Source organism: Globicephala melas, chromosome 12 (assembly GCF_963455315.2).
Source record: "Globicephala melas chromosome 12, mGloMel1.2, whole genome shotgun sequence".
NCBI lineage: Eukaryota > Metazoa > Chordata > Mammalia > Artiodactyla > Delphinidae > Globicephala > Globicephala melas.
Genome location: NC_083325.1, coordinates 52,347,693 through 52,371,600, shown reverse-complemented (window position 1 = coordinate 52,371,600; position 23,908 = coordinate 52,347,693). Strand labels below are relative to the sequence as shown.

The 23,908-nt window shown below is 35.8% G+C and overlaps 2 protein-coding genes across 3 annotated transcripts in view; one reads left to right on the top strand and one right to left on the bottom strand.

Moving 5' to 3' along the window:
* RHOQ (ras homolog family member Q) overlaps nt 1-3,239 on the top strand; it is a 39,030-nt gene extending 35,791 nt beyond the window's left edge. Inside the window, exon 5 of the mRNA XM_030857768.3 lies at nt 36-3,239. Coding sequence (XP_030713628.1) covers nt 36-191 — 156 coding nt within the window. The 3' untranslated portion in view covers nt 192-3,239. The remainder of the gene's footprint in view (nt 1-35) is intronic.
* On the bottom strand, nt 397-23,851 carry PIGF (phosphatidylinositol glycan anchor biosynthesis class F). 2 transcript variants are annotated; one of them, XM_030857766.2, is made up of 6 exons: nt 23,726-23,851; nt 21,610-21,858; nt 20,346-20,437; nt 18,981-19,097; nt 16,085-16,193; nt 397-707 (listed from the first exon to the last, which is right to left on the bottom strand). In XM_030857766.2, the coding sequence occupies exons 2-6, from the start codon at nt 21,835-21,837 to the stop codon at nt 594-596; spliced, it is 660 nt and encodes a 219-aa protein (XP_030713626.1). In that variant the 5' UTR covers nt 21,838-21,858; nt 23,726-23,851; the 3' UTR covers nt 397-593. The 2 variants fall into 2 exon arrangements, with proteins under 2 accessions (XP_030713626.1, XP_060165111.1); XM_060309128.2 differs by lacking the exon at nt 23,726-23,851 and adding an exon at nt 23,053-23,699.
* Nucleotides 23,852-23,908: the final 57 nt, after the last annotated feature.

Below are 23,908 nucleotides of genomic sequence, written 5' to 3'. Positions count from 1 at the left end.
TGTATATATTTGTGATTTTTTTTTCTCCCTCCCAGATAGGTGCGTGCTGCTATGTAGAATGTTCAGCTTTAACCCAGAAGGGATTGAAGACTGTTTTTGATGAGGCTATCATAGCCATTTTAACTCCAAAGAAACACACAGTAAAAAAAAGAATAGGATCAAGATGTATAAACTGTTGTTTAATTACGTGAGAAACGTCTTCAGTGGCCAAGTAAACTGTCCATTTCTCTCAGAAAGCATATGAAATGCTAAAGCTATACCCAGACCTCTTAAAAATAATGAAGCAGTTTAAAACTTGAAAGGAAAAAAAAAAACCCTGTCCTCAGAATTCTATAAAGTTGATTAAGAATGTTTCTTAAAGGTCCAAGAAGCAACAAACAGCATCTGAAGCCACAGTCTATTATAAATACTTTATTTCAACTAGAAGGTACAATCTCTCAGGGGTTTCATAGTTTAAAAAGCTACAATCACATCATGTTGTAACTATATAAAAAACAGTGCTGTTAAGTGGAACTGCCTGGCTTAGACCATATACATGTCTGCACAGTCTTTATGGAATCTGCACAAAGAAATATCTTCTCCCTTTGCTCCAATTAATTGTTCTTGTATGTAAGTTTCTTTCTATTCCAGTATATCCAGAGTGGTGAAGTAACAAGGCCAGCCACGTAGCCAAAGGTCGCTCCAAGCGTGCAGGAGATGGGCCATTCCTGAGGAGAGAATGTATGAGATCGAAAAGAACAAATGTTTTATTATTACTTGAGCACAAGTGTAACCTAAATATTTCTATATTAAAGCTTAATGTGCTTTCTCAAAGAATGCCAAAAGTGTAATAAGGTCATATCTGCATTTATCATGAACACTAAAAATGTACACATTTTAGTTAATGTGCATTCAACTGTAACAAAGGTTTCTGGCAATTGTAGATTTAGTTTGATGCTCCCCAAACTGCATGAGTTACATGCTGAAATTACAAATTAAAACTTTGGGTCAGACTTTGCCATAATCCTGGACTCAATTTAGCTCTCTGAACTAGTTGGTAGTTTTGTTTTTCTAATTTCCACATTGGCTTGTATATCAAATGAAACGAAAAGGGTGTATGCTGACCAAACCACAAGAAACTTTAAATTGTGTTGAAAAGACCTAGAATTCAAGCATGTTACATGGAATTTATAACAAAGCAACTGCTTTCATAATAAAACTGATTTCACCTTTCAGATATAGATATTGGAACCACAGTAGAAGTTACAGAACCACAGCTTATGTACACACCTAGAGTATAAGTTAAATGACATACTGGCTTCCAAATACCCATTTTCTCCAGCCATATTACATTTCACAATATTACGTCAAGCCAGAAGTAAATAACGTTGACTTACTTCATCCTCGAGCAGTGCATGGTAGTCCCTAGGTTTTGAAAGGTCCTGCTTTAAAAAAATTTTCTCATGTTTATCTATGAAGCTTATCTGGTATACTGGAGCCATTTCTAATCTTTCTCTAGGGAAACAGACTGTATAACTGTGGTAGAGGTGAACCATCTTAATGACTAGTTCTGTTACCTAATTAAGCTGTCTCGTTTGGTCTGCTGTTGATCTACCTTATTCCAGATGCCATGCAACAGACAATAGTGTTAGACAAAGTTTCAGTCAGTGTGAACAAACTAATGCAGTTCAGAGAAGCATAATCTAATGCATAAAATTTTTCCCAGCCTTTCCTACATTTAAAAATGCTGTTGCCTAAATTATGATTTCTTTATGTCTTTGGTGAGCTTCTGTTAATTTCCATGACGTGAGCTTATAGCTATGTCTATTGCACAGATTGGGTAATGGAACACTAAACTTTGATACTTGAAAATGACAGCCTTAAATGCTCATAGCAGTCACAAATCTAGGATGTACTGTCTTGTGTGTGAGCTTTGTAGAGATTTTTTTAAAAATATAAGCATCATCTTCCCCATTGACGTGCGGAGAGTCTACTGGATAACTGGTCAGGAGCTTTCTCTCCTGAACTGGACAGTGGATGTCTTCTTTCTCCCAAGAAGTGGTGGTTCGCATTAAGTACCATGGCCTTATGTATGCTCAAATGGAATCTGATGTAACTTTCTCATTTAATTTTGGTCTGCTATTTTTAGATAGAATTGAAAAGAACTGTATAACTCAATTAGTATATGAGCTAAGTTGTCCAACACATGGTATAAAGGAATTAAGACAGTAAAGTATTATACATTTATTTCCAACTTGCCTTTGGGGATTTGATGGGAATTTTTTTTTTTTCTTCCTCAAATTCACATCTCTGAAACTCTTCACACTTGGTTTCCTAGCCAATAAAGTTAAAATCTAGCATTTGTCCTGCCCTAAGAGAAATGGACTAGGACTCTGGTGTCACCTCTGTTTCTTGACTGGGCCTCATTTTCCTCATCTGAGACGTAGAGGAGATGATCTCTAATCTCTCCCATTTATCAACTCTTAGGATTTTCTTCTTTCTTACAATAATCATTGTTGGACATTACCTTTTCGGCTTCATGTTCTTAAGATGGTAAAAATCCTGTATATAGATGATTAGAACTCTAAGCAAAGATGATTGTATCATCTGAACCTGAGGTGCCTTAGGTACTCTATTGACCTTGATGGGGTTTGGAGTTTCCCATTGCTTATTAAGAGCCTTTTCGTTGCTTTGGTTCTTTAGTATTTCTTTTTTGCAAAATCCTTCCTGCTAGTTTAACTAAAACCAAAGATTTTTTTTTCTGTTCATAAACAGATTGTAGAAAAGTTGCCTTATTTTCAGAAGCATGTCTTCAGTTAAGACTTAGGTTTCCATTGAAATTCAGGCTAATCACTGGAACAACTAGTTCAAAGTAGTGAATTCTCTGGAAAATAAAATACTTCAAAAATATCTTACTGACATGAATTTTGCTAGTGAATGAAAGTACACTGCTTCAAATAAGGTCATGTATGAATGAACTTAAACTTATAGTTAATATTTTTTTGCATATAATCAGTTCTGAAGTTCTTAAAAATAATTTTAGGGGCTTCCTGAAATCTTATTTAATATTTTGCTTATATCCTTATTCTATCTCTAAAGGTACATTTTAGGTTAGCCTATGTTGAATTATCACATTTACAATAAGTAGAGCCTGCACTAATGGTTTTTATTGTGAATTATCTTAGTTACTTTAGGCATTGCTTCCATTTGGTTTTAATTATTAATTTTAAGTACCACATTAAATACTGGTTTGTTGGTTATTGCTTTTTAAGTGATTGTTGCTTTAATAGTGTTCCATCTTAACACATGGGGGGTCACAAATAAAATAATATGCATAGTTTACTATCTATGTAAAGCACTGACCTTCTTACCTTAGTAGTTTTTATTTAACACTATGTAAACATTTGGGATAATATTCTTTCCTCTGTTTCTCACGTGGTGGATCTATGCATCATCGGCCAACTGCAAGCATCTGCACCTTGGTAAAGGGTGCGTTGTCAAAGTGCAGGGAGAATCGTACTCCCACATGAATTCAGCCAAATTCCAGTTTGGGTTTCTAAATTCTCTTTTAATCACTTTGTAATTTCAGTGTGGCTCTTTGTTTCCGAACACATATATACACATTTACACACACATTCTTTAAACAGCTGCTATACTTCACCTCCAGTGGAATGCCAAAAATGAAGTCAATATTAGTTAGAAAGTTTTGCTTTAAGAGGGGTTAAGGCTTGGAGCACCTGCTATTCAACATGTCAAGGAATCCATGCCATCAGCAAATTAAAATGTTGGACTGGCTTTGGAGACTGTTTGCTAGTGATGGACCAGGCTTTCTGCTTGATTTTTTCTGAAATAAGTAGTCCTTAACTGTAACATAGTCATTTTTTAAAAGAGAATTTCTCTTTATATAAGGGCAACTTTCCTTAATAGGGAATGGCAAAAGGAGCTGTTGAAGGGAGTTGGGGAAGGTTGCCAATGAACCACCTTTCCTCAAGCAATTTCCTGCTAACCTTAATATTGCTTTAAAAAAATTAAAACTATCCTATGGCAACAATTCATTTTGACTTGTCAAACAATCGTAGCTTAATCACATATTTTCATAATTAGATCTTGAAGTTTTCCATTTAAAACTACTGTCTCACATACGGAGATGTTTCTATTTAACGTTCCTCATGCCACAAATAGAATTAAAAAAACACACCGTATCATCTATTGAAGAGACAATCCAACTGCGTTGCTATAAACATTTCTCCAAATTATGATAATCTGAGATGGCTCTATATATATATATCTTGTTTTGTTTAAGGAAAATAGAAAACTCAAAGACATTCATGTAAAGGAAGTCACAAGTGATTACCACCAAACGACCATCTTCTTTTTATCCAGTTCTTTATAAATTTAAATTTTTTTAAATCACTAAACAAAAGAAAAAATTCCTCTTGCATAACAAAAGATAATATGGACAAAAGATAATGCAACTGGGTAAAATTATTACAGTTACTGTCAAACAGAAAAACTAAAAAACTGAGTAGCTGCATCATGTGAAGAAAGTATCTTGCTTAGAACTACTATTATCCTTTTTCTAAATCGAATGATTCCTTATATGTTTCAGCACTTAAAAAAAGGTCAGTGTTCTCTTAAAATAATCAGCATTAACAAAGGCCTGATACATAGGGTCTTGGTACATGTACTACCAGTAAGTTATTTTTCTCTTAGAAATAAAACAATTTCACCCTAATAAGCTTTAAAAAACATCTTAAATAATACAGATATAACTTTTTTTCTGTTAAAAAATCAATATTATTGCTGGTTGAAAGACATTTCAAAATTATATAAGCTTATTTCTACCTGAAGACCACACTGGTTTCTTCTGATCAGGCATTACTATAAAACTCTGCTTACTTTTTAGGAAAGGAAAATGTACCAATATAAAGAGTTTGATATATTTCAGAGCATGTTGTAAGTAGTACAGAATAGTGATTAAGAACACTGATTTTGGGGACTTCCCTGGTGGCTCAGGGGTTAAGAATCCGCCTGCCAATGCAGGAGACAAGGGTTCGAGCCCTGGTCTGGGAAGATCCCACATGCCGCAGAGCAACTAAGCCCATGTGCCCCAGCTACTGAGCCTGTGCTCTAGAGCCCATGAGCCACAACTACTGAGCCTGTGTGCCACAACTACTGAAGCCTGCGTGCCCTAGAGCCTGTGCTCTGCAACAAGAGAAGCCACCACAATGAGAAGCCTGCGCACCACAACGAAGAGTAGCCCCCACTCACCTCAACTAGAGGAAGCCCCAGAGTGGCAACGAAGACCCAATGCAGCCAAAAATAATAAATTTTAAAAAAAGAAAAAACTCTCATTTTTGTATTAGACTGGATTTGAGTCTCAGCTCTGCCATTTGTTAAATATCTGACCCTGGGAAATTAATCTGGATGGAACCTAGGATACGACATGACGCAGAGGAACTTATTTACAAAACAGAAATGGTCTCACAGACATAGAAAACAAACTTACGGTTACCAAAGGGGAAAGGGGGAAAGGGATAAATTAGGAGTTTGGGATTAACATATACACGCTACCATATATAAAACAGACAACAGGGATCTACTGTATAGCACAGGGAACTATATTTAGTATCTTACAATAACCTATAATGGAAAAGAATCTAAAAGAGAATATATATGTATATGTGTGTATATATATATATACATATACATATATATATATTCTGAATCACTTTGCTGAACACCTGAAACTAACACAACATTGTAAATCAACTTTACTTCAATTAAAAAGTTTAGATCAATGGAACAGGAAGAAAGCCCAGAGATAAACCCACGCACATATGGTCACCTTATCTTTGATAAAGGAGGCAAGAATATACAGTGGAGAAAAGACAGTCTCTTCAATAAGTGGTGCTGGGAAAACTGGACAGCTACATGTAAAAGAATGAAATTAGAACACTCCCTAACACCGTATACAAGAATAAACTCAAAATGGATTAAAGACCTAAATGTAAGGCCAGACACTATAAAACTCTTAGAGGGCAACATAGGCAGAACACTCTATGACATAAATCACGGCAAGATCCTTTTTGACCCACCTCCTAGAAAAATGGAAATAAAAACAAAAAAAAAATTGGGACTTAATGAAACTTAAAAGCTTTTGCACAGCAAAGGAAACCAAAAACAAGACGAAAAGCCAACCCTCAGAATGGGAGAAAATATTTGCAAACGAAGCAACGGACAAAGGATTAATCTCCAAAATACACATGCAGCTCATGCAGTTCAATATCAAAAAAACAAACAACCCAATCCAAAAACGGGCAGAAGACCTAAACAGACATTTCTCCAAAGAAGATATACAGATTGCCAACAAACACATGAAAGGATGCTCAACATCACTAATTATTAGAGAAATGCAAATCAAAACTACAATGAGGTATCACCTCACACCAGTCAGAATGGCCATCATCAAAAATGTACAAACGATAAATGCTGGAGAGGGTGTGGAGAAAAGAGAACCCTCTTGCAGTATTGCTGGGAATGTAAATTGATAACAGCCACTATGGGTTGAAAATAGAACTACCATATGACCCAGTAATCCCACTACTGGGCATATACCGTGAGAAAACCATAATTCAAAAAGAGTCATCCCCTCAGATCCAGCAAATACTGGATTTCATTGTTAATTTCTTCTTTGCTAGTTATTCGAAAAGCAAGTGTATCGTATGATTGAACTTATAAGTGGAGAGATGACCCACAGTCATTATTCCAGACAGCATTCCAATTCTGCAGAAACCAATACTGACCCAGACAAAGAAATTATTGAAGGCACTAGGTTAAACATACAGATCTGTGTGCCATTTCTTTATGAAGATACCACATTTTGGATTTCTCTTTTTGTGAAATCTAGAGGTTGTGTTGCAATTTCAAGAAGAGGGTGGGACTGTATGAGACAATGACACTCTTTTAACAGATACATTTTTGGTGTTTTTCTTTTTAAAAAACTTTTCCTGGGGGCTTCCCTGGTGGCGCAGTGGTTGAGAGTCCGCTTGCCGATGCAGGGGACATGGGGTTTGTGCCCTGGTCCGGGAAGATCCCAAATGCCACAGAGCGGCTAGGCCCGTGAGCCATGGCCACTGAGCCTGGCGCGTCCGGAGCCTGTGCTCCACAACGGGAGAGGCCACAACAGTGAGAGGCCCGCGTACCGCAAAAAAACAAAACAAAAAACAACAACAACAAAAACCTTTTCCTGTTTAAGCAGTAAATGGTTAGAATTGTTTTAAAAAAACAAACCCCAAAAGAGTCATGTACCACAGTGTTCATTGCAGCACTATTTACTATAGCCAGGACATGGAAGCAACCTAAGTGTCCACTGACAGATGAATGGATAAAGAAGATGTGGCACATTTATACAATGGAATATTACTCAGCCATAAAAAAGAAACAAAATTGAGTTATTTGTAGTGAGGTAGATGGACCTAGAGTGTGTCATACAGAGTGAAGTAAGTCAGAAAGAGAAAAACAAATACTGTATGCTAACACATATATATGGAATCTAAAAAGAAAAGGTTCTGATGAACCTAGGGGCAGGACAGGAATAAAGATGCAGACGTAGAAAATGGACTTAAGGACACGGAGGGGGAAGGGTAAAAGCTGGGATGAAGTGAGAGCATTGACATATATACACTACCAAATGTAAAATAGATAGCTAGTCGGAAGCAGCCGCATCACACAGGGAGATCAGCTCGGTGCTTTGTGACCACCTAGAAGGGTGGGATAGGGAAGGTGGGAAGGAGACGCAAGAGGGAGGGGATATGGGGATATATGTATACATATAGCTGATTCACTTTGTTATACAGCAGAAATTAACACACCATTGTAAAGCAATTATACTCCAATAAAAATGTTAAAAAAAAAAAAAGTTTACCAAAATGTGACCCTGGGCAAGTCACCTAACCTTTCTGTGCCTTGGTTTCTCATCTACAAAATAAGGATCACTGTAAAACTCACCTCATAGGGTTATTGTAATGATCAAATGAGACAATGTGATGTGTGATACTTATAACCATACCTATAACAGTATCTGGCACATAGTACAAGTGACCAATTAATGTGAGTTATAATTGATAATAATCTTTTAGTTCATATTTTTAATAGGCACATATGAAATAAGTTGTCATTATAATCTAGAATACCATCATTCCTCAAATATACCATCTCTAAAGCTATTTTTAAAATCCTGCCCAAATTTTAAGTACTTTATAAGTATTTTTAAAAAATTACATCTACATATATATGGATCATGTTTGACGAGAAGGAAGCATGAATTCCATTAGATGGTAGTTGGATGTGTATATACACACATCCATATAATTTCAAGGGTTCACAGACTTGAAGCCCATATATGGACTCCTGGTTAAGAATCCTTACACTTGGAACTATATTCAATATCCTGTAATAAACCATAATGAAAAAGAATATAATACATATATATAACTGAATCACTTTGCTGTACACCAGAAACTAACACAACATTGTGAATCAACTACACTACAATAAAAAAAAAAAATCCCTGTACTCTTCATCACTCTACCCTAATAAGTATTTTTATTAACTGTTCTAGTTGGCCAAAGAAATACAATGACCTTTCACTTTTTGGTTTCAGAATTTTAAGGATCAATTTCAATGACGTAGATGGCATTTGTGTGGATTGAGAGTAAACAGTTTAAATACATTTTAATTATAATATGCACAATATATCAAGTGCAAATAGATTACATTTTTACTCCATAAAACAGCTAGTTTGGTATATCACTGACTATGGCAGTTTATAAGCTGCTGCAGGTTTCATCAGGTATTTGGGATTGGATAATGGTGACTTTTTTTGAAATCAGTTTAAAATATTCAACGAAAAGTTTAAAAAGCTAATTATATAAAAACATTAAGCTGCTTTTAAAAATACTTTATATTTTACTTGGGAGCTTTACTTTGCTTTTCTAGGAAATGGCATGTGGCATTGGAGTGAGAATGATCTGAGATGCAGGGCCAGGTCAGCCACTTACTGGCCATATGACCTTTGCCAGGTCACTTAACACCTGAGCCTCAGTTTCCCAACTGCAAAACAGGGATAATAATACCTCTTGTACTTAAAACATGGGACTCTTGTATTAAATGAAGTAATACTTAAAAATCTGTCATGAAAGCTGTAAAGTACCATGCATCAGTATCATTCTGTATATTGCATATTTTAACTTGAAAAAATTAAACTTACATGATCACTAATGGAAGTACGTCTTAGGTATTCTAATAGGTGATAATTAGAGCCTGCAGTTTAGAACAAATAAAATATTAATAGTTTATGAGCAATGTTATATTGTGCTGCAGGAACTATTCCCTTGCCCTTGTAATATAAGCATCTTTAGTACTTGCTTTTCTTCCCATGAAATGTCTGGGGAACATAAAGCTTACAAGAGAAAACTCTCAAGAGCTATACAGCATACGGCATTATATTAACCATATGTAGCCTTACCACTGAAATAGACGGGAGATTCTTGCTCCTAGCTGTCGTTTTTCGTAACTTTTAAGACGTATAAGTACAGAAACTGATTTTAAACCAACCACTGGTAGGCATTTCTATCATTTTTAAGAGTCTCCATTTGAATGGCTCTGTATATTCAAAACTATTTATTGAGAGCCCCTACTATAAACCAAGCAGTTAAGGGGCAAACTAAGATTATTTAATTTTTTAGATAAATTTTAATAACACAAACTTTAAAAAATATGTTTCAATATAATTTTTGGAGAGGTATGTACTATGATAGATATCATGGGAAAACTGACTTATCTGCAGATCAGAAAACCTAGAAACACTTAGAACAACTCACAACCATTAGGATTACTGGCTCTTTCAGATAAAAAAGAGATAAAACCCAGGCAGTTCTAAATTTCAAACTACTTTTTAATATGTTTTGTTTATCATGCTTACCACAAATTTACATTTGCATGACTGATAGAATTCATTTTTAAAAACCTACTTTCAAAATTCTACTGGTTTTAAATGATTATTTATATTTTCCTCTGAATTTGGTTTTAAGTGATGTGTTTTTCCAGACATGCTTAAAGCAAATGCTATTGTCTCATGTAGGAATACATGTACAGATGAATCTACTAATCTGGATACATCTCTCTAGTTGTAACTCTTCCCTGTGCCATGTATACCACACCACTCTCCTGTGACTAAGAACACAGATTTAGGAAGAGCTATTTGTGGAGAGGTCCACGGTCTCCAGGCTGGAACTTCTTGTCAAAGTGACGATAAATGGTCCTTGGCAGGACCATGCAAATGAGTTACCTTAGCCAGCACTCTTCTCCCTCACATGAAAGTTCTGCTAGCAGATCATTTTCAACTTCACTGCCCAACAGTGAACCCACCTTTTAAATCCAAAACCATTTTCTATCAGTTACGCATTATAGTTTTTTTTCCATGCTCGAAATATGTAACTCATATTTCATATACATTAATATTTTATTTTGGTCTGTCTAAAATACTGTATAACACCTTTAGCATCAGAAACACCAATTAACCTAAAAATAGGCACCATTCAATAATTAAATCCATAATCTTAGCTTTATTCCTCACTCTGTCATTATTTGCAGTGATTCATTTAATTATCCTTATGATCTCCAGCTTCAATTTATGAAAGTATTATCTGTGGCATCTGTGACTTTTAAAAATGAATATATATGTTTCACAGATATTAATGTTTTAATCTGATAAAACCAGAGAAAACAAAAAAGGTTTTAAATATAACAATGCCTCATTTATCTGGTATCTGATGGGAACAAGTACAAATATTTTTAAACAACTTAAAATTGTTTTCAAGACAATCTCAATCCATTTTGCTTTTTAACTTTATAAGAAATAAATATGCTCAGAAGAGATTTGATTCTCTGGGTCAATTCCATTTTGGAGACAGTAGCATGGAAGTCCAGAGTTTAAAGATATTTGTTGGTTTTCTAGGTACAAAAGCTTCACATCTTAGCTTCAAATACTCTCCTACAAATGCATTAAATTTTATGGTCTAAAATACAAACACTACCAGAGTGGTCACGGCACTTAAATGAAATTCTCACGTGAAGAAAGAAACGCAATATAATAACTACTCAACCTTTTCCCCCCAAAATCTAAGCTATGGCCATTTTTTAAAAAGAAAAGCTATGTTTCAGAGTCTCCAGGGATAAAGAGAATCATGGTGTCTTGGGGCGCTGGATCCTGAGTCTTCCTCTAATCAGCCAAGAAATGTTGAACAAGATGTGTACTCCTCTCCTCACACTTGGCTTTCTTTTGTGTAGAAGTGGGACTGAACTCTACCTTGCACTAGGGTTACCAGGATTAAGTTGCCTGTGTGACAGTGCCAAGCCCATGCCTGGTACATACACAGACAGATACGATGTTTTCTTTCTATTGCCATCCGAAATGTCAGACAGAATTGAAAATTACATGAAATCCAAATACCCTAAATACCTAAATACCAGGGAAACAAAAAGATGATTTAACAATCCACCCTACCAATTTAAGGATTATCGGGCAGCATGAATACAATAAACTGAGACAGTTAACATGCTCTAACACTTGGAGAACTCAAATAATGGAATTTGCAGGGTTTTTTGGTAATGCTAAAAAAAAACAGTCATTAACCTACTCCTTTTATAGGTCATAAATGCTTATAACAGTAATTAAGCAGTAACTATGTGTCAGGTTCTGAACTAAGTACTTTAGAAGGATTATATTATTTAATCCTCACTAGCAAGTGGCAGAGCCAGGATTTGAACTCAATAATCTGATGCCAGAGCTCTTAATCATCCTGTTATCTGTCTACCTATTAATAAAACATGTGGGTTTAAAAACTTCATGGTAAATTTCCTTTGCTCAGAATAACCAACAACAATTCCCAACCTCCCGTTAATTTTTTTAATAACATGAAATACTAGCCGACTTTTGATAATTAAGACATTTTCCAGATGAAAAGCTCATAACCATCTATTCTGCAAAATATTTAGAGCATATTAAATCTGAATCTAAATCACAATATGAATCTAAATTATCATTACCACACAATTAAATTCCAGTCCTGGTAATATTTAAGTATCTGTTATAACTTACACAGAATATGTATTTTGTACACAGTAAGAACTCAACAAATATTTACTGATTAGCTATTTTTACAGCAGATAATGCATCAAATTATAATGTACAAAGATCTTCCATGGTCAAAATATTCATTTTGTCAGTAACTATAGCTAGAAGCTTTCTCTGGGGCTGAAGAAGGCTGTCTGGGTTATGGGCAATTCAAATGTTTATAATGTAATAATTAAGGCAAGGAAGAGAAGCAAGATGACTTTCAATTATTTTTAAAGAAAACAATAAAGATGACCAACAACATAGTGGGCAGCCACCGACCACATTCTCTTTCACCCAATTCTCTTGCTGCCTCCTAGCAAGGGAAGGCTTCCTCCAACTATAAAGATACTATAAAGGTATCTTTCGTCATTTGTCATTACTTAAAATTATTTAAAATTCCTATTAGTAAGTGAAAAACATTTTTCATTGAGGTAATATATTTTCAATGGGCCTTTCTAGTCATTTAATGATGAAACAATTTAAAAAATATAAATATTTTTGAAATTGCTCAGTACAGAACTCACATCATTATAATCTTATGTTTGGCCTCTGGAAATTTTATACGAAGTCAGATTTGAATTCAAAGTAGAAAAAATGTAACTAAACATGCAAAAGTTTTTGTGAAGTGGATGGTATGTGTTTTTAAAGAAAGTATAATTGCTTAACCAGATACCCTTGTTTCTCTGACTGAAACATCAGTAAAACCAGATCCCAATCCAGAAAAGCTTGCTTTACCACAAACATATCAAATCTTTACTGGGCTATAAGGAATAGAGAACTAACCTCTCTTCCTAATACTATAATATTACAGTTTAGATAATGAAGTATATATAGTTATCTTCTCGTGAAATTTTACTCTAGAAAAATCTCCATTCTGAGGTGACGCCATGATCTTTCATTTGGTTTATTGTTTCTCTGGCAGATTCTGTCAGCACCATGAGCCACACGGAGTACTTATTCTGTAGTGAGGTTTATGAAGAAAAAAACCAAAACAGAACAAAAAACTTGTTCACTGAAAATAAAAAGTGAACAAAAAAGATGCCTCAACATTTCTCTAGTTTATCAGTAAATCATTGCTAAAAGGGAAAGGGGCAGGTGATTATTATATGAATAAAAGATGATTAATTATACATCAATTCTATTATTTCACCAACAGTATCTATCATAATTTTAAAAGATGATAGTGAATAAGTGGGTCATTAACTTGGAATACTTTAAAAACAACTCAACAGTAAAGATGATTAAACAACCAGTAATATTCCAGTCAAATGAAACATTCTTAATGAAGACCAACATTTGTTACATATTAAATTAGCTAGTTAGAAAACCTTTTTTTAAAGTCAATAATTCAAATAGAAACTTTATATTAATTTTAAAAGTCTGATACCATTAATTTGGATCCGGCTCACCTCTTATTGTAAACAAGAACTGAGGTAGAAAAATGAGAGTCAGTAGCTAAAAGCCCAAACAATCGAAAATAGATAACTGAATTGTAAATAATCAAAAAATATATTTTCTACGGAAACCTAAACCCAGATTGTACAAAGGGCATCTACTCCCCATAATTCAACATCTATTTCTGCATAGTCTTATAAAGAGAAGATTTATACAAGTGTAACATATCAAACTTTTACACTCCAAAATATTCCATCTATACGCAAACTAACATGTTAATTACATAGTACCTTACCAACTCATAAGCTGAGGGCCAATGGTGCTTTATATATCGATACTTTGTATTTAGATTTAATTGCATATATCTGAAAGTAAGGAATTAAAATACAATTTCCTGTGTATACTTTTCAATGATTTTGATTGTCTTCCAATTTAGAAATCACTGACACTACTGAATGAAATTAAGTTCCATAAGATTGTAACTTGAGTACAAATGAATCCCCATTTCCCAGTGGTCACTGAGATGGCCAAGAAAATATAAAGGAAACCTTTATTAATATTATAACCTTGGGAAGGGTATCAGTGACACCACACACCCCAAACCTCCAGGGATTTCCATAACATATAGTAGAGAAGGGCAAACCTACCAGACTTACTGAATGTAAAAGAACAACTCATTTGTCTAGGAGACACAACATCTAATAGAAAGCACAAAGAATGGACTTAAAAAGTAGGCAGTTAAGTGCAAGACATATAATTCAGATCCCTCAAGGGCCTTTGGAAAATGACATACATAGCAGAGATTTAACCCAGCCACTTATTATCTAGGAATTTACACTAAAGAGAAAACTGGAGGGACTTCCCTGGTGGCGCAGCAGATAAGACTCCGCACTCCCAATGCAGGGGGCCTGGGTTCCATCCCTGGTCAGGGAACTAGGTCTCACATGCATGCCGCAACTAAGAGTTTGCATGCCACAACTAAGGAGCTGGTGAGCCGCAACTAAGACCTGGTGCAACTTAATTAATTAATTAATTAATTAATTTTTTAAAAAACCTAGACAAATCTGCAAAGATATATGTTTTATGATAATCACAATAATTCGTAATAAATTAGTAATAATGAAAACTATAAATAATCTAAATGTCCATTCATAAGAAATTGGTATATGATTTTACCCAAATAATGGAGCATTATAATGCAAATTTTCACTGACATGGAATGAGCTCCATAATATGCTGTTGAAGGGAAAAAAAAGATTAAAAATAACATGTGTGGGCTTCCCTGGTGGCGCAGTGGTTGAGAGTCCGCCTGCCGATGCAGGGGACACGGGTTCGTGCCCCGGTCCGGGAAGATCCCACATGCCGCGGAGCGACTGGGCCCGTGAGCCATGGCCGCTGAGCCTGCGCGGCCGGAGCCTGTGCTCCGCAACGGGAGAGGCCACAACAGTGAGAGGCCCGCGTACCGCAAAAAATAAATATAAAAAAATAATAATAATAATATGTGTATTATGAATAGTTACACACATGAAGAGAGAGCTGCAAAGATTACCACCGAAACACAAATGGGAGTTGTCTCTGGGTGGCTGGCTATTTGATAATTTTTACCTACTTTTTATAATTATTAGTATTGCTTAAATTGTCTAAATAAATATATACTGTCTTTGTGATCAGAGAAAAAAATCTCTTCATGTTGGAAAAAGAAAGTATATTTATTTTTTAATACCACAATTGATTTGGGAGAAATCATCTTAATATTTGGAAAAATCCATTAAGATATAGATTCAAAGATGTTTATCATAGCACTGTTTATAATAGTAAAAATAGTACTAAATGATCAATAGTGAATTTTTAAAATAAATTTTGGAATAACTATATAAAGGTTTACTATGAAGCCATTAAAAATTACAACAAAGATGTATCCATCACTAGCTCAGTGACCTTGGAATATTACATGTCCTCTAGGTATCAGTTTCCTCATCTGTAAAATGGTGATAAAAAGAACACTTATAGTATTTCCCCTAGCTTATTAGCTATATCCCATTGTCATAGAAAACAAAAAACCTGATGTTTATGAGCTTCCTCTAATATCACAAGCCCCTATTTCAAAACCTACTTTGCTATATGCTTTAAGAAAAAAAAAATCTCAAAATCAACATTCAGTTTGGCTATCAATCAAGCTAAGAAAATATGAATCTAAGACTACAAAGGCAATGTATATCAAAGTTAAAAATAGGGAATTCCTGAAACTTCTAGGCTATTAAACTCCTATACATATTCTCAAACTAAGCTTGTTTATTCACCTATACATGTAGAAAAAAATAGTGTTAGAAGATAGAAACAGGCTGATCTGGATGCCTGTGGCACTGAGACAGGCCCTAATAAATCACCCAGATTACAGTGACAGAGGGAACTGGCAACCCTACTTAACTAAACGATAAAACAATTTAAATACACATACTCGTTAGCTTCATCAGTTTTACCATCACTGTACAAACATCGACTTTGTTGCTTTAAAGAGTTGAAACCAACCTGCCATGGTCTTCCCCAATCGAGTGGAATAGGAAAGGCTCCAAGCCATGTTCCTAGAAAACTAGAAACTGTAGTGATCTGGAGACTATTCTCCCAAATGGATGTAACCCTATAAAACACAAATATATAAATTATTGGTGGTATATATCTTAGCTGCTGGGGAATCAAACAAACAGCATAAATTAACACTATACATATATATATGTTGTTCATTTAAAATAAGCATCACAAATTGACACAAATATTTGCCATGAATCATTAACAATTAATTGGTAAGAAGATATAAGTGTTTTTCAGCTGGAAAGGTAATATATGCACATAGTGAAAATCAAACAATACAAAAGATTGTCTGCAATGAAAGCTAAGTCCTCCTCTCACCCTCATCATCAACTCTGATTCCTTTTCCCAGAAACAACTGCTATCACCAGCTTATTACATATCCTTCCAGAAATATTTTATACATATACAAATAAACACACAATTTTGTTTAGAATGATATGTGCACATCTGCATATATACACACATATATGTATATATCCTTCAAAACAAAACTCAAATGCACCATTTTATAAATCCAGTTTTGCTGTGTGTTTTCCCTTGTTAACAGTTTTACTAGTATTCTACTGTCCAAAGGAAGCAATCACAAAAGATCACATATTATATGATTCTATTTTTATGAAATGTCCAAAATACGCAAATCTACAGACAGTAAATAGATTAGTGTTTGCTTAGGGCTAGGGGAGGGGGAATAAGGAAGTGGCAGGTAAAGGACATAGAGTTTCTTTTTGAGGTGATGAAAATATTCTAAAAGTGACTGTAATGATTGTTGTACATATCTGTGAATATAATAAAAACTATTGAATTGTACACTTTATATAGGTGGCATACATGGTGTTTGAATTATATCTCAATACCGTTTAGAAACCCATCTCCCAGCTATCTCAGTTCCCCTCACGTATATGAGCCTCACCTTCCACATCTGTCTTAGCTTTCCAACAACCCTCCTTCATAATAACTTACAAGAGGCAACCCTTCCCACATCTACTTCCAAAAGCAAATTTCAGGTTTTGTCCAAGGAAAAGTGCCATATTTATTAAAATATTTACGCAATTCTTAACCATTTAACATGTATTAAACTGTCCTGCCATTTTTATTAAGTTCCTACATTTTTTAATGTGTTACTGACGAAGTTTTTGAGTGTTATGCCCCATCCCATTTTTCCCATAAGTTCTGTGTTTCTTATTGCCCAGTTTTGCATAATGCAAGGATTTTTAGGAATGCATATGCCATCTTATAGCAGAACTGACTATAGAATCAAATGACAGTATCTCCCCCAAGTACACCATTAATGCTATTATCAGAAACAGAATTCAAAGCTGGATAAATCACCAATCCAAACCAATAAGGTTTCAACTGATTTTCACTGTTTAAAAATGTCAAACTAAAATACTAAAAGAAATTAATGCCATTTGGGATACTATGGTAACAATGTGGGAAAAAGTGTTCAATGTGACACTTTTGTTTTCTTGAGACTTTATGAACACTAGAAGATGGTTCTGAAGGGGAACAAACAAACATTTCAAAAAGAAAAAGTCAGTAATTTATGGAGCCTAGCTACTCAGCAAGCATCCTCTGCTCCACTTGGGCTGTTCTCTTCCAAATCACATAAAAATACCATGTTCATTTCAGTTTCTATAGTTTCATTCATCCCATAGCACGGGGTGTCTCCCCTTCCCACTTAGTCTTACCAAATCTCTTACTCCTGATCCAAGTCCTTCATAGATCATCCCCCCATCCAGCTCATTCTTCAGTGGTCTCCTACCCTACTGAGTTCCTAAAACTTCATTGTTCGAGTTACACAAATTTAGTCTTATGTTTTTGTTCATCTCATCCTTGCCCCTTGAATGTCCAAGATCCTCATGGAGAGAAGCATAGCTAATACATCAGACTCCACACAGAGTTTGCATAACACAGAGCACAGAGTTAAGGGCTCAAGAAGTTTTTGCTGCTGGGTGATAAACAAGACAAAATCATGGGCACCAAATAACTTTCTAGTTTTCTTAGTTATAACTCAACCATTTCTGATACAAATGATTTCACTGCCTTTCAAGAAGTGAAAATTTTAACTTAACGATGCTGAAAATACATACAGCTGCTAAGGGAATAAAATCCTGTAAAGGGCTTCCCTGGTGGTGCAGTGGTTGAGAGTCCGCCTGTCGATGCAGGGGACACGGGTTCGTGCCCCGGTCCGGGAGGATCCCACTTGCCGCGGAGTGGCTAGGCCTGTGAGCCATGGCCGCTGAGCCTGTGCGTCTGGAGCCTGTGCTCCGCAACGGGAGAGGCCACAGCAGTGAGAGGCCCACGTACCGCAAAAAAAGAAAAAAAAAAATCCTGTGAAACCTGCACTCGGATGTCTCACCACAAAAGAGGCTGAACAAGAAACTATAGCTGTTCCAATAAACATTTTTAGATGGTGAACCCCAATTCTACATTATAAGATGTACAGAAGCAATTTGATCTGTAGCAATTTTATCACAGTGATTAAATTATCCCCAAGGAGGGGTTTTCAAAGTTTTCTTTTGGTAACAGAAACCTTTTTTCAAGCAAAAAGCTAAGTGGAATTCTACCATACAAAAAAAAAAAAAAAAAGCAGAGCTGATCTTGCTAACGTGGAGGGAGAGGCCTATAGTTCTGCCTGCTTGGGTCTCCCTCAAGTGCATGCCACCCTTCCCTGGCCCCCGTCCCCAGCTGCAGTGGGCCCTTACAGCATCACTGAGAACCATACAGTGCTGAGAAACACTCAAGGAACAATCAGCAAGCTGCCATGAATAGAAAAGTACTTCATTAATTTTTTTTTAAATTTCAAACATCACTAGAATATAAAATTCAAACTTACCCATTTCTACTGAAAACTCTTAGCCATGCTTTGAAGTTTGGTCCTAACAAACATAAACAAGGTACAGTAGTAAAAGTGGACAAAGTAACTGCGAGTAAAAATGTTTCCAACGCCAACCTAGGAAAAAAACACTGTATTAATTTTTTCTTAAGTGTTAAAGATGCATATACACACACATGTATAATCTTTTTTACTTAAATAGATTTAGTATAAAACTATTTTCTTACACTTAGAAAGGTAACATGAGTCTTACCAAAACCATGACTATAAAAAATGTTACTACCAAAATGCAAGCTATAAAAAACAATCTAGCAAATATTTGTCTTTGATGATAGAGTTCAGAAGTGTTAAATGCCATACGATAGATACTGAGACTGTCCGTTGCAAGAAAACCCATTTCTAGATCATTAACTTTTTCCTCAATAGTCTCTGGAACTTTCTCTGCAATTCGTGGTTCAAATTTAGCTTATATCGGAACCACTTGGAGAACTAGGTAAATTTGTTTCTGACTAAGGCCTGAGAATTTGAATTTTGATAAAATGCGGATGTTGTTGGTTTTAGAACCACAATTGGAGAACCACTGCTCCAGACATTCATTCTACTCTAAAATGGATTACAGAGAAATTATCATTTCCCATTACAAAGGTCTTGTCCTCCCCACTCTAGAATATAATTACCTGTTAATCTAGTATGTGTATATATAACCAGGTATATATATATATGTAAAACTATACATATAGCTGTGTGTGTGTGTGTGTGTGTGTGTGTGTGTGTATGTATTGCATCACTCATTTCAACATGATCATTTATCACTGCTAAACTGAACTTTCCCAAACTATAATGGAACATTATATAAGACATATTAATGAATTTGGCTTTCACTAATTCAAAACTGTTCAGTTTTGAAAAGGTGTTGAGTTAAATTTTACCTTTAAACTATAAACATTAGCTTCTACGTAATTAAATACAAGAATCTATTGACTTTTCTTAAGAAAACAAACTCTTTTCAAGCACTTCAGAATCACATTTACTATTTATAACTAATTTATATGTATCATTATAGTCAGTTTCCTTAGAGTTTCTAAGGGCCACACACCTATTGGTATGTGACAGTTTCTCATCTACCTCCCCCTTTAAGCAATTGCATGACAAAAGGCTACGTAATAGGAGCATTTAATGAATTAAGTTATTCCATTGTCTTTTAAAAAAATAACACTACCAAGGGCAATGATGTCAGTATCCTTCTGTGATCCACTGATTAAACACATCATGTTTTTTCTCTAATCACCAATAGAATTAGCACTTGGTTTAATAAACGACTGTTTTAAAATATAGTTGGCTTAAGGTAAAAAATTTCAGACTTACTCTATTAGTGGTGCTCCATATAGAACAAAAATTACATGAAAGGCAAAACAAGACATAAGAAAGTAGATACAGCATTTCAAAAATCTGGTTACCTAAAAAAGAAATGAATAACTTAAAGAATCAAGAGAATGACTAAAGGACAGCAAATGATTTGATTTTATCTACAAATACAACTTAGCCCTATAACGTGTGATACAGCTGAATATTCTTTGGATCTGCTCCTGAAGTCAGATCACATGTTCTTTGCACAGCACTGTAAAAAAGCCACAAGACAAAAATCGATCCCCATGTTCCACTCACCTAACCAACAGCAGAATCAGAAAATGTTTTTGTTTCTATGCTAAGTATTGAACTATGTTGTTAATCAGTATTTATGAAATATTTACCAATAAGTGTGCTAGGATACAAAAAAACACAAACACAGTCCTTCTTGTGTGATGATACATGAAATATTTATAGAAAATAATGATTATAATAATATTTTTTCATTTTAAAACAAAATTCCTAGGAAAACTGGACCAAAGAAAAGCACAATATTAAATAATTCCCCAAATCATATTCATGTTACTATATGATCCACATAAAAAAAGACCTGCATGTCTGCAAATCAGTGTGTGGGACCTACTTGAGTTCGAGCTCAAGAAGATCTAATAATAAAACACACAATGAGTGTTTTAAATCATAGGGCAGTAAATGTGTTTTAAATTACCTAATAAAGAACATACACATAGTATTGAATAATGTTAAGTGAGGACTTTATTAATTTAAATAATAGTCAAGTGTTACACTGTAGTGAATATTCCAGAAAATAGATTCCAATGTCTGAAAACTTCAACTGCTATTTAGTCAAGGAAGGCCAAGCTTGAAACAAGAGCTTATTTTGTAATTTATGAAAAACCCATTGTCTTTCAGAAATGCAAAAGATGAATGAAAATAAACTGAAATGTCTTATAAAATAAGATTTAAAGGTGTGATTGCTGTATTTATATATATTGCTACACTGAAGATATATTTATCTTCCATGATGACATGAAACATGACTATATAGGTTCACAATGCTATTATATCCAATTAACATGGCAAGAATCTATCAAACATTGTAGACAGTCTTCCAGCAAGCAATAGGCTACTGACTAGAAAAAAAAAAAATCAGCTTCTTTATTCACTGTAAATAACCCAATAAGTACTTGACTAATACTTTATTCATCCAGTAATAAAAACATTACCTACATCTAAAAATCAGTTGTCAAGAAAAAAGTCTTACCTTGTATGATAATGAACTTCTTTTAGAAGATGCATTTGGTTTCACTACTAAATACAATACTAAATTGACGGCAGTTACAGAAACAGAACAGATGCACAACCATGTCAAGTGTGTTTCCAGTACTGAGAAGTTCTCCAAGAAGAATGATGGAATGAAGATGCTTAGGATAATTGAAAATATGCATAATAGATGGACATATAGTAGTCTCTTGATGTCAGTATCTTTCATGGTGTTTTCTTGAGTGGCTATCTAATGAAAAACAAATTAAGAAAAGAGCATAGGCAATAATGACTTTTTCCATTGTCCTAAATGCTCCAACGTCTAAAAACAAGCCATGAACCAAAGTCAATTTTCTATGGGCAATAATGTCACAGTGTCAGAATATAGGAAGATGCATATACGTAAAAACTAATAGACTAATATAGTATAAACAGCTCACAGAGCCTGAAAAAGGACAAATTTACTAATTTCTTAAATATTTGTGTCTAGTTTCTGTAAAACAGTCATGTGCAAGGACTAATTAAGCAATTCGGTTTTTTTCTTTTTGCCAAAATCAGAGGTGAAAACAAACAGCATGTGTTAATGATTTGCCCTGTTGGAAACATAAGCTATGCTTTCTAGAAACCCCATAATACAATTTGGCTGAACTGTTGGCATTTTTATCATTATGGACCCTTGTCTAACATCACAGTAGTTCACATTTTCCAACAAATGCCAAGTAACACCAGGTACACACTGGAATGGTGGCCAGTGTTACCAAGAAGCTTCAAAGAACATTATGCTAAACTAAGGAGTCCCAGTACTGCAAAAATACCAAAATGACAATGTCAGTTACACATGCCAGATTCCAACCAAAAGCAGAGCATGAATGGAAGGTGGAAAAATATTTACGTTCTCTCTCTCTCTCTCTCTCGCTCTCTCTCTCTCTCTATATATATATATACACATATATAAACACGTTATTTTATATATGTATGTATTTACAAATTACCTAACAGATAGCTTATACATAGTATTGACTAATGTTAAGTAAGGACTTTATTAAAGTAGTAGTCCACATGTTACACTGTGGTTAATATTCCAGGAAAAAAATATATATATATGTGTATATTTTATAGACACACACAGAGCGCCCACTGGGGCAAAGGGGCGAATCCACGCCTTATAATAACACTCTCGTTTAATTCACACTGTATTTTTACAAGGCAAACACTTTACTGATAAGGAAACAGGCTAAAACAGATTAGGAAACACTCCAAGGTCCCAAGCTCCCAAGTGCTAAAGCCATTTCAAAACCTAGCCTCTTTGATACAAAGATACGCACTAGGGGGTCGAGAAAAGAATGCATGGCAAGAAAGGAGAAAGGAAATGTTTCTCACAGGTCCTAGCCTCAGCTGAGGGGCTGGGAAGGGAATCCAGAATATAGTCTCTCAATAGACACACCTTCAGATATTTTTCTGGGACACCCTCAGAATCGCAACTGACTGAAGCAGATCTGGACCTAAGACAGTGAATGGTACCCAAAGTCGGATGCTTGCTGAATGACTGAATGAATGAACGAACGAATGAAAAGTTGGTCCAGTGTTGCCCCTCCTGAGAAACCAGCCCTGTGTTGGGCCCTGGCGAGCCCAGGAGAACTCTCGTCAGGTGCTTCCTCGGGTGGCCAAGGCCCCGGCCTCCACGGTCTGACCTGGCCCGAGTCCTTAAGCCTTGCAGCGGGAGAGAAGGTTCTTCTGAGCGGCTCCTAGAGGAGCCTTCGCGGGAATCGAGGGACCTTAACCTGCAGCTCCATCCCAAACTGGGTCGCTCCGAACTCTGCCCAAGCCTCAGCCGACGGGAGTGTAGGCAACGAGGGACGAATTGAGAAGCATAATCAAAGAGCACAAGCGTGGAGATCGAGAGAAAAGAAGGGACAGACACAGAATGTCGGACCCGAAAGAGGCCAGTCCATCACCGCAGCCCCTGGGTCACGCAGGAAGGGCGGCGCTGGAGGGGCCGGCAGGCGCGGGTCGCACGGACCGGCCGCGGGCAGATATTCCCGGCCAGTTGGGTAGCTGGCGGAAGTGGCTTGCAGCGCCGGGAGGCTCGCACACCCCGAGCCTCCGGCTGGGCTTACCTAACTCTCCCGCCCGCGGAAGAGAACGGAGAGTTTCTACCTCCCACCATCAGGTGTAATTCGGCTCCTGTGCCTTGCGCAGGCGCAGGCCTGTGGGGAGGAGGCCCAAGGCCTCACAGCCAATCGCAGAAGTGGAGAGGCGGGCCAAGAAAGCAGCCCCGCCTCCCCACTCGCGTTTATTCC

Excerpts from the sequence above, each read along its gene's own strand:
- PIGF (XM_030857766.2), bottom strand. The coding sequence starts at position 21,837 with ATGAAAGATACTGACATCAAGAGACTACTATATGTCCATCTATTATGC. Across the intron at positions 20,438-21,609 it reads GAAGTTCATTATCATACAAG|GTAACCAGATTTTTGAAATG; the intron begins GTAAGACTTTTT and ends TTTCTTTTTTAG. Across the intron at positions 16,194-18,980 it reads AGAGTTTTCAGTAGAAATGG|GGTTACATCCATTTGGGAGA; the intron begins GTAAGTTTGAAT and ends TGTGTTTTATAG.